Raw genomic sequence first — 16,114 nt, forward strand, 5'->3', positions numbered from 1 at the left:
CACGGACACATATTTAACTGTTAACACACCTTAATGAGCGGACAACCTGCCAAACCTGGACAACAGACTGGTTTTGCTGGCAAATTTCAAGCTGAGCGGACATTAAAACGGCCAAATTACTTTGGCTGGACGGGATTATTTGAATATTCAGACGTTGTGGTGGTGTCAGGAGATTAGTTTTGAGATGGGAATAATTGCCACCTCCCTGCAGTACGGCATTAACAAACCTGTACACATTTTCAAAATCCTCAACACGTTTCTGTTTGTGCATATTTAGATTAAGAAAATTAATTAACTCATTGGCTGCCATTGACGAGTTTGACGAGTATAATGTATAGTAACGCTCACTGCCATTGACGACTTTGACGAGTTTTTCATTTTTTTACACAGCGGGCTGTAGAAATGTCTGGCGCACCTTATGAATGAGCCTTTATACTGAGACATTACCTGTAATGATTAATCGATGCCACTAGAATGCAGTATTGCGCGATCGGTGGGGTCAAAAGTCTGCCGAGAGGCGGAAGTGTGTGGAGTGTTTGGAGAACGTGGTGTGAGCAGGTAGCGGAGCGGCGGGAGTTAGCATTAGCGAGAGATAGCGGTTTAGAGAGAGACAGGATAGCAAGAGACATGGCGAAGAAGGGCGGTTATAAACAGTTAACACCGTGGGAGAGTTTGACCCGCGGATCGGTGAGTGAGGTTGAGAGGGGAGATAGCGGAGATCCAGGTGAGGGTCCATCTGGGGAGCCAGCGTTGCGGGGAGGAAGACCGCGGCGCCGGGAGACACCTGGTGCCTCACGGAGCGTATCACCGGCTGGCTCGAGTGACGCGGGCTCTTACAGCGAACCAGATCCGGATTCCTCAGATGAGTGGTTGCCATCTGGATGGCATCCACCTGATGGCCACCAGCAAGAAGGAGAGACCGACGAGAAGATGTCGGGTAGGGGGTAGGGGTCTTCGCAAGGAGACCAACAAGTGGTGCGCAGCGTGTCGTGTTCCCTTGCACACAGGAGACTGTTTCACCTTCTACCACACAAAGCCGAACTACTGGGCCTGGGAGGATTGAAAAAGCACACACTCACACACGCGCACACACACACACACAACAAAAATGCATATAAAAGTCACTTTTCTGCTTGATAAGTTACTGTTTACAAAAAGCTTGTTTTCTCTGTTTTTTGGTCAGAAGCAGGTGTTTTGGGTGAAACTTTGCTATGTTCTACGGCAGATTGCTCATGAACGGTAAAAGGTAGAAACAAACAGTTTTTTCCAGATGAAAGCAGAGATCCTAATCTTTAATTTGGTGCCCTTGGTTTTGTTTTACATAGTCTAACAAAATGCATATTCTGTGGCCCTTCAAAGTTGGGTCAAATCCCCTGAAAACGCTGGCAGAACGCACTTCCCAAAGCTGAAAATGCCTGGCAGTCAATGAGTTAAATAAATAACTATGATGGAGAAAGTTGAACCTGACCTGCAGATTTTTCAGCCCCATTTTTCCAATCAAACGGGTAAATCAGAGTTGTTTCAGAGACTCACAGCTTGTTATCGTCATCTTGACATCTTCTAGAAATGCTCGAACAAACCAGAACTGACTTTAAGCCCATCACTGAGCTAGCGCCCCAAGGCTGGACAACAAATGACACTGATTGGTTTCATTAATTCATAGGGTAATCAGTCATTGGTGAGACCGCTACTAAACACTGCCTCCTCAGGACGGCTTTCACAGCGCCACTCTCTCTCTTACACACACACACACACACACACACACACACACACACACACACACACACACACACACACACACACACACACACACACACACACACAGGCAACTGGTCATTAGGGGCAGGTGGGGCTGAGCGCCACCTGGTGTCATCAGAAAGGACTGCATGCAAAGTATGCTATTAATTCTTTAATATTATCTACAATATTTTCTTGTCAGTGAATAAAACTTCCTCTTATATAGCACATAATTACTATGTTAGGACTGAACTCCCTGGTTACTGGTCTCCTCTTGCTGTTTCAGGTTGTTTCCTCCTGATCCACACTGATGGTGCATTAGTGTAGCTCGCCCCTCTCTCACCATGCAGTGTGTATTGCATGAGTGTAGCTCGCCCCTCTCTCACCATACAGTGTGTATTGCATGAGTGTAGCTCGCCCCTCTCTCATCATGCAGTGTGTATTACATTAGTGTAGCTCTCCCCTCTCTCACCATGCAGTGTGTATTACATTTGTGTAGCTCGCCTCTCTCTCACCATGCAGTGTGTATTGCATGCAGTAAAGTGAAAGTGTTCATGCTCAGGCTGTGGCTCCGTTCATTCAGATCAGGTAATTTGATGCATGTGGGGCTTGAAGCTCCTACTGCCTACACTCTGCCGCTACCCAAAAAGAGAAAAGCAAACGCCCACATACTTAAAAGACTATCTACTTGACATAAAAGATAAGAATGCAACTAACATAAATGTTGATCATTGTTACAGGGCAGTGTGTGGAGTCCCCCAAATTTATAGCGAAGCCCGGATGTCACCTAAAGCACCCAGATGGGAGCAAGCTATGAAGGAAGAGATCGAATCACTCAAAGAAAATGACACATTGAACTTACCCCTTTACCTGAAGGTAGAGCTACAGTAGGAGGAAAGTGGGTATATGCACTAAAGGAAAATGCTGAAAAGGAAAAGATCTTTAAAGCAAGATATGTAGCAACGGGATACAGTCAAACAGAAGGCATTGATTATCATGAAACTTTTGCCCCAACAGGCAACATCACGTCAGTACGGGCACTGATGAAGGGAGCCATACAAAATGACCTCATTATTCATCAGATGGATGTTAAAACAGCCAATTTACATGCTCCAATCGAAGAAGAAATTTTCTTAGTGCAGCCAGAAGGTTTTGAAAAGTCACCAGAGACAGGAGAGAAATTAGTGTACAAGTTAAAGAAATCCCTTTATGGTCTAAAACAATCTGGGAGGAACTGGTACAGACTTCTAAATGATTACCTGGAACAAAACAATTGTGTGAAAAACCAATCTGATCACTGTGTGTATAAGAAAGAGCTAGATAATGATGTCATCATGGTGATTAACTGGGTAGATGACCTCATCATTGCAGCCAGCAATAGCGACCTCCTCAAAGAATTCAAGCAAACTATGAGGTCAAAGTTCAAGATGATTTAGGGAAAATATCTACTTTTTGGGCATTCAGTTCAAACAAAAGGGAGAAGAGATCAACATGAAACTAACAAGGTCCATTGTAAAAACGCTTGAAAGGTTCAACATGTCAGATTGTAAACCTAGATCCACCGCGTGTGAACAAAAGTTAGGAGACTCAAATGAAGAAGGTAATAATGAGGTGGCTAATCCCAAAGAGTATCGAGAGATTGTAGGCAGTCTCATATATGCCATGACATGTACCAGACCAGACATCAGTTGGGTTGTAAGCAAACCGTCTCAAACATTAGCACACCTAAACTCAGAAAACCTAGTAGCTGCTAAACATGTCCTGAGATACCTAAAAGGTGCAAGTGATTATGGACTAACTTTAAGGAAAAGCGAGGAGGATTTGAGCCTGATTGCCTATAGTGACTCTGATTGGGCATCTGCTGTAGAAGATAGACGCAGCACCACAGGTTACTGTTTCAGCCTGACAAAACAAGGCCCTGCTATTTCCTGGAAGTCAAAGAAACAACCTGCAGTGGCTCTGTCAATTTGTGAGGCCAAATATATTGGTCTAGCAACCACCACTCAAGAAAGCATGTATTTGACTCAACTGCTAAGTGGCATGGATAACAAAGAACACACTTGTACTAAAATCCATGGGGACAATCAAGGAGCCATCGCACTGAGCAAGAATCCAGTGAACATACAGAGATCAAAACACATTGATGTATCATTTCATACGTGATGCACTGAGTGAGAGTATAATAGACCTTGCTTATTGTCCATCAGAGGAAATGATCGCAGACATTTTCACAAAACCTGCAACAAAAATTAAAATGACAAAGTTCAAGAAATGGTTCTTTGCAGACTAAGCTTGTTCAAAATGTTTGATCTGAGATGATGAGAACAAGTGGGGGTGTTGGGTTTTGTGCCCTCATTTACACTGTTTGTTTATTTTGAGTTATTCCATATTACAATATATATGGTGTATTTGTTTTCATATGTGCTGCTATTGTAAGTTATACGGTCACTTCATGTGACGTAAATACCTGCCTGACTGTCGTAAATGGGTTTTTTTCCGTCAGTATACGGCACTTTACGTCTGTTTTGGTGAGCGGGAATCTTCTGTCAATCTATAGTCACTGATGTTCTCCCGGTGCTATAAAGAAATAAAAATAGTGAACACGGACGTGTATTACGAGTAATCCTTCCTCAACAGGGATGAAGAAGGTGAAGGCACAACAGAAACCAACACTGTCTGCAATGTCAAATCCTCCATCTGCCAGCACCAAATCTCCAGGAAGCAAATTTGTTAATATTGAACAGTTTTCCGTAATATGCTCGTCACTCACACGGCCGCCCCATGCTTTTGAGATGAAAGAAATCACTCCTTGTGGCGTGACCCCGATGAGACATTTAGCAGTGTTATGGTGTTTGTAATTTGACCATGCCATGATGGACGGTCGATAAATACTTCAAAGCAATCTAAGATGACAGCCACCTTATTCCCAAATGACTGTCTGAATGAAAGCGGCATGGTTTTCTGTAACACTTTGAGTTCTGGCCAAACAATTAAGAATGACGATCTGACATCAATGACTGGTAACCAACGATAAAGGTACGACTCGCGGTGGAAACAGAGACTCCAAAACGATAGGCTAAATCTTGGAATGGAGTGTTTAAACGTAGCCTCATCAGTACGATCAGAAGTTCTTGAAATTGGCTCAATACATTCTTATGTGTGGTTGTTATATAAGGTGAAGCAAAGTTAAATACACACATAAGGAACACTGAAACTGGATGAGCCCGTATAAACCTTGACTTTCTCATTGTCATTTCTAAATGAATCCTCATTCATGGAAAGGTCATCTACTTTCTTTCGAAGTTCATATATTTGTTCATTGGCATCTTTCAGTCCTTCCTCAAGGTCATTTATTTCAGAAGCTGGCATCTCTGTTTGAATTTCATGATCCACGTCCATAGGCTGGCCAGGGATAGGTCCTGCACCAACAGGTGACGACTTTTCAGATGTAATGTCTTCACTGCAATCTTCTGACTGGCCCAAGGTAGCTGTAAAAAAAAAAAAAGTAGTCTTAAAAGAAATATTCACAATTCTGTCATTTTGTCGTGACATTTTTTTAATCTTAATAAACTTCTACTCCAATAAAACGTCACATAATTATGCCAGGGTCAAAAGGTATTTCACAGACAGTAAAACATCACTGTATACTTGAGTGAATGAGTGAATGAATGAATAAATGAACGAATACATCAATGATTCTGTATGAACAAACAATTTGTATTTTCACAAAATTGTGCACATTTTTCGGGACACTCAACTTACATGTAACGTCTTCACTGTCTCTGGAAGGCTCCACATCAAAGTTGTTGGCACCAGCAGACATTTTGGAATCCTGTGCTCTTGCTTTTCTTCTATTCAAACATTCACCACATTCAACTGATCCAGCAACTGACGCACTTCTGATTGTGGAGTGTCCAAGTTTTAGTGTGGGGGCCCAGTCTACATCTGCCTCGTGCATCTCATACACAGGCCTTCCTACAAAGAAAATGTTTTTTCCTGTTATTTTAAAAAATGGGTAGTAATGGACAAAGAAACTTACCCTTAACAAACTGCTCTTCACATACTCGTGTGTATTTGTAGCTTGGAGGTTTTATGTCCGATCTGTAAAGTTTTGTGAGCCGCTGTCCTTGACGTCCGCGAGTTCATTCTTTGATTTTTTGCCCTTCACACTAGTGATGAGCGGATCGATACTGAAATATCGATACTTCCGATACCAGATCTCTATGCTCAAAAATCGATTCTCAAATCATAACACTGATACTTTTGATACTTGAGTCACTTGAGGTATTGTATATCATTAACAGGACCACAGTGGGAAGTAACTAAACGATTGAGATCTTGTCTAAATGATATGTGGTTGGTAGGAACTACTTTTTCTTCCACCTGGATAAGTGCGCACTGAGCAGTAAGTCAGTCAGACGCAATGGCAGAGCGTAAACGGAGCCACGTGTGGAGGTATTTCAGCTCCACAAACAGCAAAGATGGGGTTTGTGATGTTTGTGGAAAAACCGTAAGGAGTTGTGGCAGCACAACTAACCTTGTGAAACACCTCAGGGTGAACCACAACACCGAATATGAGGCGGACAGAAGAGGAGAGCACAGGTGCTGCTGCTGGGGCAAGACAGACGTCGCTGGCGGAGTCCTTCGGTGCTGCAGGCCGGCACTGTCCAGGTATAGAGGGAGACAATGTGGAGCTTTAAGTGGCTATGGTTATTAAATAAGTAACAAAATAAATACATGCTTCAAATAGCTGCATGAGTTCGGCTTGGAGTAATAATATGTGTATCACTGAGATAATGTCACATAGGTAAAGGCTAGATTTATTCAGGTAAGGTTTCCTAAAGAATTGATCATTTAAAATGGATTACATAGACTAGATGTCATTAAATTATACGGAGCAATTTCGATATAACAGCCATGATGAACTTATATATATACTAGAAAAGACTGATTAGACTGAATTAGACTGATTTACAATCAGTCTAATTTGCTTTAACTTTTAAATAAATATTTTAAAATGTAGGTATTGAAAAATGTATGCAATTATTGTGGCATTTATTTATTTATTTAAATATTTTACTGGCAAATTCAATTTGAGTCACCCAGTATTACAAAAGAGCAAGTGTTTGTATCTCCTTTCTAAAATTTTAAGTATCGGTATTGGGTCGGTATCGCTGATACCAGCCTGAATTTTACTCGATATCGGATCGAAAAGGAAATCGGTGGTATCGAACATCACGGCTTCACGCTGTTTAACAGTAGGTAAACTAAAAAACGAGACATTATTGCGAGCAGAATTGTTACGACACCCGACAACTGTGCACATAACTTCAATTTTTGCGCCTTCCTCAACGGATACCGCCCGTGATGTTGTCATAAAGAATGGCGGACACTCGCGAAACAGAGAGGATCATGTCTTCTTTTTTTTTTCGCTATTTGACTGCATGATGTTTTTGTCATTATTCATTGACTTTTATCTATTTCAGGTGAGAAGAGCACTTGTTTTGGTGTCCTAGCTGATTTGAGTTTTAATAAACTTGTTGATTGATGAGGAACCAGGAAATAGTGAAATGAGGTGATGGAGGGAGTGTGAAGCAGGAAGACCGTGCAGGAGGCCGGAGTTACGGGGCAAGTCCGGGCCCCCGGTCTGCTCCTACACCTCCGAACCGGAGTCAGCAGCCTCTGCGCTTTAGCGGCCCCCCCGGGGTGGCTGCGCACCGTCAACGCTGCTACTGTCTCTTTAAATTTACCCAGGAGCCCCTTAAGGAGCCCCAGGGGCCCCTAGTCCGGCTCCCCACCCTGAAGACAAGCAAGAACCTTAAAATCCACGAAAGGAGGCCAGGGCCGAAGGGCTTCCAGCCGAAGCAGCACCGGCCCACGGTGCTTTTCGCCCCCGATACCTGCCGGTGTGATTGGATGAAAAGTTAAGTTGGGGTCGGTGGTGGGGGGGCTGCGTGTCGAGCGGCGCGGAGCGGTGTTAACCGGGTCCCCGCCGGAGCATGCGATTGTTGTGCGTGTGACATGCCCGGAGCCACCCAGCAGTGACGGGGAGGACGAACGGAAGAAGAGCCGGGCAGCAACGCGCAGCGGCCGGGCCGGGGATGGAAGAGGAGCAGGGGGAAAGCGAGCCGGTGGAGCCCGCGGAGCTCCGGAGCTCCGAACAGCACGAGCTGCTCTCATTAATAATAAGCGGGGAGGAGGAAGCGACGCAGGACGGCAGCGACCCGGGAGGTAACAAAAAACACTCTGTTCAGTCGGGGGGGTTTTGGGCGATGAGGGGGGTGAGAGGAGTGAGAGACACGGCCCGTTGAGGCAGACAGTTAATCCGTGTCAGGGACAAAGCCCGGAGCAGCATGGCCCCTCCGTCTGTGGCTCCTATAAACAAAGGCTCAACAGCACGCAGGCAGGCAGCGCACCGGCACACGATGACCCCCAGTGGGCAGCGACGGTATTGCAGCTAGAGACAGGAGGTCAGACCAGAGTGGGATCCAGAGAGAGGAGGTCTGGACAGAGTCTGGTTGGACAGAGGGGGGTTGGACAGAGTGGGGTTGGACAGAGGGGCCTCCAGGTCTGTCACATTGCAGGCAGGGGCCACATGCAGAAACTCCCCCAGGAGTCGTCAACCTGTTTTTCACTGTTTGAAATTCTTCGTTCAGTCAGTGAGGAAAAATCTAATTAAAATATGACAAAAACATTTCCAAAACCCATTGAAACACTTGCAAAAGGTTTACGGTTTGTTTAAAGATTCATCTAGTCTTCATCCCCCCAAAGTCTCCTCTTCTGGTCCCAGAGCCAACCCCGTAATAACAAAAAACATTAGGAAACATTGGAATTATAAAGAAGATAAACCAAAATGGCAGGGAGATAATAAATAGTAGTTTTCATATTTTTTCTTTTTTTTTCTTTTGAAAGTCTATTTTTATGCCATTGATATCTAATAAACACCAACGTTTAACACATAATGTTGTATAATTTTAAAATGCTTTTAAATGTGAATGAAAATATCCTTGAAATTCTATAAACGCACCTTTATTTTTCTTGCAGATGTGAAATTCACAGAACTAAAAGCCTTAATGGACTGATGTGTACTAGTTTCATGTGTATTTCTTCAAATATGGTCAAATTGGAGGAAATCAAATTTGAAACTGACATTTTTTTCATTCTCATTCATTGTCTTAATCCTGCATCTGTTAAGATTACAATCCAGATTACAGAAATATCGTCATCACTGACTTCATTTAATCAGCCAATTAAATTTTTTTTTAGAAATGCTTGAACTCTATTACAAGGTGCTAGTTTCAGTTACTGGTGGAGTGGTCGTCTCTCAATCAGAATGTTGCAGGTTCGAGTCCCCATCTTCTCCCTGACCACATGTTGAGTGTCCTTGAGCAAGACTCTTAACCCCAATCTTCTCCCAATGGATGGATTGAGCACCTTGCATGGATGCCACATCAAGTGTGTATTGGCAGTGGTGGCCTTGAGGTTAGAAACGTTACCTTGGGATCGTAAATTCATCAGTTCGATTCCCACAGCATTGCTGTGGCTCCCCTATTACCCCAATGAGCGCCTTAATGTGCCCCCCGCATCCTAGAATTAGGATGGAGAATTGTGGATAAAGGAATTTTCCCCAAAGGGATTAATAAAATATGATTAGTTCTTTAAAACACAATACACCAAGAGAAAATGCAAAAAATGCAAACTATAATCAAATGATGGACAAAGATATTTATTATTCTCATTTTAGGAAATTCACACAAACTATACAAATAAAAACTACATGTGAGAATAATATAAAACACACCAAGAACCAAAATAATACATCAAAGAAAAACATAGTGGAAGAATTTTAGATTTACAATTTAAGAATTTAAAGGTGAGACACTATCGACCAGGGGTCTGCAACCTCTAACACTGAAAGTTTCCCACTAAACAGAACACACACCCTCCCGTTAATGTTCACACACGCCGCTTTGCACACACTGGTTGTTTTGTTGACTGGGTTTATTGAAACGTCATTGCTCCACAGCACTGCGGTCTTCCTTCACGGTTCAGACGCTCCTCTCAGTAACAGGAGAGGAGGTCCAGCAGGAGATGGACGCTGCAGTTCGGATTGTGAAAGTTTTCCGCTGTGTCACAGATAAAGGAAGCTCACGGCTTCGGACGGCCGCAGAGCTGTAGCTGCGGCCGTAACTTCTGCGTTCTTCACGCCACTACTCAAAAAGTGTGGCGTGACATCGCTGTGTAACATAATGGACTTTCGTAATAAAATCAACAAGAACAATAAAAACAAATTTAAAAAATCAATTTTAAAGTAAAATAAAAATCCAGTGTGGATATTGTGGATGATTACAAATGCAGTGGGTAAAATAAATAAAATAAAATCGCAAGATGAAAGTGGACTGTATGTGGTCCCTGAAGTAAAATAAATCTTATTTAATAATTATTTTGTATACATCTTATATACATGTGCATATATATATATTGTATACAACTTTGTATTGGTTCAGTTATGTGCTTTCAAATAACCATAACATGTTTGGTTCGTTCAATATCAACTGGTCCTACAATTTGGGATGTTTTTTTTTTTTTTTAGCCGATTCATCGAGTAATCGAAAAAATAATCGACCTATTAATCGATTATCAAATTAATCGTTAGTAGCAGCCCTAGTGTGTGGAGTCATATATTTTTAAACCCAGCTGCGGACCTGACTTGTTTTACGCCCTGGGCAAACACCCGCTCCACCAGACGCACCTGAGACGGTGATTCTCATTTCCTCTGCTGTGTGGCGCGTCCTGGCAGCTGGATATAACAAATTCTCCCAATTCACCACATTCCTGACAGATTAATGAAAGTGACGATACGCAACGGCGCAGAGCAGCCCGCCGCAGTGCACAGCTTTGTGTATTAGTTTGCAACACCGCGGAACAATAATACTGAGGGTGCGTAATGACTCGTAATGATCCACCACCATTTCCTGCTCTTACTTGTAACTCAGTGACGGCGTGACGCCTCGACCCTGAATCATAGAATTCAGGTCAGAATCGTGATCCGTGGTCAGGAATTGAGATTCCTACCAAACGTGTTGTTATGTGCACCTCAAACGCACCTTTAACAGCTCCACAACTGTTTTCTTTCTTTTCTCGTCGTGACTTAAAACTTCATCAACCATATTAATTGCGCCTTTTTTAAAAAATTAACTCAACATCAGCAAATGGTTTCTTAGCTTTGAGAAGCTTCCATGAAACAATCGACGATGCGCTGTTGCTCTCTTGTGCCAATGCCGACATATTGTAGACACGGAGGGCTTGTATCACGTTACGTTTTCAATATCTGTTTTGTGGCTGTGGGACTTTGGAGGGTCGTTGGTATTAAATCTGCTGCATGCAGAGAGTTGAAGTGCTGATCCACTCTGCTGACAGCTCTGGTCTGCTGCAGATCAAGTATGGGTCGGTAATATCAAACTAAACTGTTCAGTCCAGTCAGAGTTCAGCTGAAGCTTTTCCTGATCAACATTTTCACGCTGCAGGTCATGTTGTTTCTTTTTTTAAATTTTGACTCACTGTTGGATGACGTGTGGTTTCACGGGTCGTGAAATTGAAAGCCGTGGACGCCCGCGCTGAGCAGCATTGACGCAATTCCGTCAGATGTGCTTAGACTCTGGCTTTGACTACGTGTGGGATGAGGATTAAAAAGGTAGAGCAGCGAGTTTCTTTACCCACAAATCGCACTTTATTTCATGTTGATATGCAGCTAATGGGCCGCCGCGGGCCAGGTGGCTCCAGCCCGCGGGCCGCCTATTGAGGACCCCAGTTATAGGATCTTTTTTTAAGAGATGTTTGATTTTCACGGACCCCCTGCAGTTACACCACGGGCCACTAGGGGTTCACGGACCCCCTGTTGAGAATCACTGCTTTACAGCACTAAAAACAGAAAAAATTTAATCGACAAGAACGGTTAAAATACAGAAGCAAGAAAAACATACACAGTTATACAGAAAAGTAAAATTGAGCAGCTACAAGTCAAAGGCCTACCTGAATAAAAATGTTTCTAACTGCTTTTTAAAAGTACCGCAGGAGTCAACAGATCTCAGCTGAAGGTGAAGAGCATTCCACGGCTTTTGTGTGAAAGCTTCAAATTCACAGTCAGCACGGGTTTTCAGCTTAGTCTGTGGGACTGCAAGCAGCATGTGTTGGCCAGACCAGAGCATTTGGGGCATACAGGTGAAGGTGTTTGGCCATGTCATGCTTTAAAAGCTAGCAGTAGTATTTTAAAATGAACACAGCAGGTAATCGGGAGCTCATGAAGGGAAGAAGCAATGTGGGCTCCCTGTTTTGTTCTGTTAAAAGATGAGCAATTGCATTTTGGACGGTTTGACGGCGCTTTAGAGATGACTGAGTTAAACAAGTAAAAAGGGGCGTTACAATAGTCTTAATGTGAAAAGATAAAAGCATGTAAAATCATCTCCAGCTCCACCTTGGATACCATTCCATTTAGTTTAGCAATGTTGCGCAGGTGGAAAAAGCAGGAACACGTCAGCAGGCTGACATGGCTGTCTAGGGACACATTGTCCCCCATATTGTCCAAATGGAACAAAAATACTATGTACTGCTTCCTCTTCTGACCTGATACTAACCTCAAGTTGCCTTTTGAGAGAATACATTCATACATTAGTACATTTCATACTTTACTGTAGAGAGGAGTTTATTACAGCCTCATATAAAATCAACAATAATGCTAAGAATAATATTAAAGTAAACAGAGCTCTGCTATCAGAATTGGATCAACAGATTCACAAATTTGGGTATCGGGATCGGATCGGAAGTTAAAAATGCAATGTAGATGAGCAAGTTCCTGAAGCGGTCCCTCCATCAGACACCTGAAATAAGAACATGTGAATGTTCATCAATTGTGCTTTAATACTTGTTTTCAAAATATTTTAGTGACAAACTGGATCCACATTATGTCAGTTTGTGTTCTATATTACTGGACTCTGTCATGCATCAGTTTGTGTCTTTTTATTGGTGTACTCTAGTCACTGAATAATACCAGTTAATGTATGATATGACAAGTTTTTGTAGCACTTAAGTACGGGGCTTTTTATTTTTTGTCTAAAACTAGTCATTAATTCTCTAGTATGCACAAGAATTTAATTCTTCCCTTTAAATCATTAATGCAGTACTTGTATATAATAGTTGTTTTCAACTATTCTAAGGTAATTGAAATGACTCTGTTAGTGTGTAAATAAATTAAAGATGTAAATGAACTCTGATAGGCTAAATGTGGAAATGTTTCAGTACTATGTCAGAATCTGCATAGATACTCTCATGGAAAGAAGTTAAATTGTAAAAATAATTTGTGAAATCCTATTATGTTTGTCTAGTAATTTTTTATTAGAGTCAAATATACCTCAAGTTTATTAAAAAAACAATTACAGAAACATATTACAATGGATTTATTGGTCGAATTCATACTTTACCCAAGCTTATAAATGTCCATTAAACTTCGGGCAAGTAAAAAGCTCAAAATCCTTAATGTCGAGCCCTGGTCATACATGCCATGTATGTCTTGAGCAGATGTAAGCTGTGTGGCAACAACTTTTTCCAGTATTTGTGAAAGTTAGGCCTTTAATTTATTTGAAGTGAAAAAGTGTAGGGACAAAGCCTGTTAAAAGGGACATATTCGTTACATCAATAGTGGGAGCAATTGATTAAAAAATATTTATCTTTAAAAGAGTATACTTGCATTATTATACCATTATTAATATATTAGTGGAAAAATGGTATCAGAACGGCAATATTATTGTTTATCGCAATAATTTCTGGGACAATTTCTCGTCCAGCAAAATTTATTGTAACCTAATTGTGCTGCTCTGTTGTCACGGTGCTGCGCCCAGACACGCTGAACATGAGGCTGCTCCGGTAGGGGAGTTTAAAAAAACAAAACAAAACGTAAGTAAACAAAACTGCGTTAATTAAGTAAAAATTTTTTAACAGATTAAATGTTTCAAATTAATTAAATTAACGCATTATTTTTGACAGCACTAAAATAAATACATTAAAGCATTAAAATAAATTGAAGAAATACATTAAAACAAGTAATGAAGAATCTGAACTTAATCTTCAGGGGCCTCATTTAGAAAGCTGCTGAAGCACAAAGCGGGTCCTGAAAGATGCGTACGCCACTTCCCACACAAAGTTTGTGATCTAAAAAAATTAACTTTGCGGGGGAATGTGTGTACCGGTACACAAACTTTGAACCTTGCGCAGTACATTTTGGAGACGGGGAACCTGCAGCGCTGATGGTGAGGTGGAGAATAGAAGCCAGATTCATCTCATATGTTTAGTATCTTCAAATATCAGACTTACAGATCCACGTAATCATAAACAGCCAAGCTGCAGTGTTCTAGCTGTTTCTTTAGTAGAACATTCCTACTGAATCAGCAGCACCATGTTCATATGTCAAACTTTCCTCTTCAAATGATCCAGAGTGGATAGAACTGATTGAAATTAGACTGATTGTTACTCACTTTGTCACAATTGATAATCAGAGTAAACACATAAATAGTGCGGTGACAGCCGTGAGTAAAGCTGCAGTGTGGATGCGCCGGTGTTGTGCAAAAACTGATTCCCGTCCACGGGAGCGCACACTGACTGTCTGTCGATGGGGACGCCTGTTCTACTCCAGCTGCTTTTATTAGGATTTACAGCTTTAACGTAAAAATATACTGAACTGTATGTTCACGGTAACACCTAAAGCCCAGGAACCGGCCCTGAACTAGAACCTGGTTCTTTTGGTGGAAAAGCCCTATGAGAAGAGTTGAGTACAATGACATTTCTCTAATTTTGTGGTGGTGAAAATATTTTTTTTTCTGTCATAAGGTTTACTCTTGAGCTCATCTGGACTTGGACTTGGGACTCGGACCTTGTGACTCGGACATGGCTTGGACTCGACAAGCCCCAACTTGGACTTGTCTTGGACTCGATAAGGGTGGACTTGACTACAGCCCTGGCTGAATGAGATTCAAAAAGATTGACAAGGCACTTTGCATTGACCATTTATGGTAGAAAGTGTGCGTGTTGAGGAGGGATATAAACTGCGCAACCTTCCAGTTCGACTGGGATCTATAAAAGTAACGTGTGTGCAGATGTGCATACGCACAGTTATATTGATCCAAATTTTTTTGGGCGCACGCCATTTTCAGCTTTTGGGCGCACGTAAATTTTTTTGTAGGAATCCTACGCATGGCTTTGTAAATAAAACCCTGATCTGTTACGATCAGCGTTTTAATCTGACTGGGAGTTAAGGGGGGTTTCGCAGCATCAGGGTTTTACACCTGATGCTCGTCTTCAGGCACCCTGTGGCGCCAGGTCGCGTCTTAACCAATCTCCCTGCGCTGGTCTCAGGTTCCGAGACCCGCGCCCTCCTCTGGGTGTGGCGGAGTTGGTGGATCTCCATGGAGGTCTGAGGGGGGCCCTCTGGTGGAGGTCACGTGACCAATGGCAAATTTTTCCATGGTTGACCACATGTTCTCTTTGTCCTCAAAGAAACGTGGTCATGTGGGTGAATGAACAATGGGATCATGGGCCCAACATTGTTCTATTAATTTTATCATCATTCATAATCTAATATAATCTAATACAGATGGCTTTCACTGTATTAAGAGAACAAACTATTAAAAAAAACCAACAAAAACAATTTTTCCTCATGTTTCTAATTTTGACAGCATTGTAAAGTTAATATACTGTCACTTTGTCTTTATGTTTCTGTTTTTGTGTAATGCCAATCAACACACATGAGCTGACATTCGCTCATATATGCATATACCGAGCTACTAATGAGCTCCTGTCTCATTTTGGGTTGATAATTTGGTTCTGTGTTGCATTATTATCAGTGCTACATTTGCAAAAAATAAGGTGTTTTTTTTCCGGTGTTTGTTTGTTTGTTAGCAACATAACTTGAAAAGTTGTAAACAGATTTGAATGATATTTTCAGGAAATGTTGATAATGGGACAAGGAACAGATGATTGGTAATGTTCTGGCTTATCATTAGGTGAAGGGGTCATTTTCAGCATGTGTGTGTGTAACTTATATAATAAATTGCTATAGATTGCTTGGCAAAACGATACAGGATTCACTCTCATGTTTCTATAGTAGGAGGCAGCTGTGGCTCAGTTGGAAGGTTTCAGGTTCAATTCCCTATCCATCCACATATCAACGTCTCCTTAATAGGGATGGGAATTGATACGTTTTTCCGATTCCATTTCCGGTTCTTTTTAACGATTCAATTCTTTATCGATTTTTTTATTAATTTTTTTTTTTTTAAAGGAGAATAAACAGGTAGATTAATAGGGGTGGGAATTGATAAGATTTGATCAA

At 41.8% G+C, this 16,114-nt stretch overlaps 1 protein-coding gene across 1 annotated transcript in view; it reads left to right on the forward strand.

Moving 5' to 3' along the window:
* Positions 1-7,714: 7,714 nt before the first annotated feature.
* Positions 7,715-16,114, forward strand: part of zfta (zinc finger translocation associated) — a gene marked incomplete at its 3' end in the record, with an annotated part of 38,013 nt that continues 29,613 nt past the window's right edge. The window contains exon 1 of the mRNA XM_080486684.1: positions 7,715-7,968. Coding sequence (XP_080342810.1) covers positions 7,839-7,968 — 130 coding nt within the window. The 5' untranslated portion in view covers positions 7,715-7,838. The remainder of the gene's footprint in view (positions 7,969-16,114) is intronic.

The sequence above is a fragment of the Lipophrys pholis genome (assembly GCF_963383615.2).
Source record: "Lipophrys pholis genome assembly, chromosome: 18".
Lineage (NCBI taxonomy): Eukaryota > Metazoa > Chordata > Actinopteri > Blenniiformes > Blenniidae > Lipophrys > Lipophrys pholis.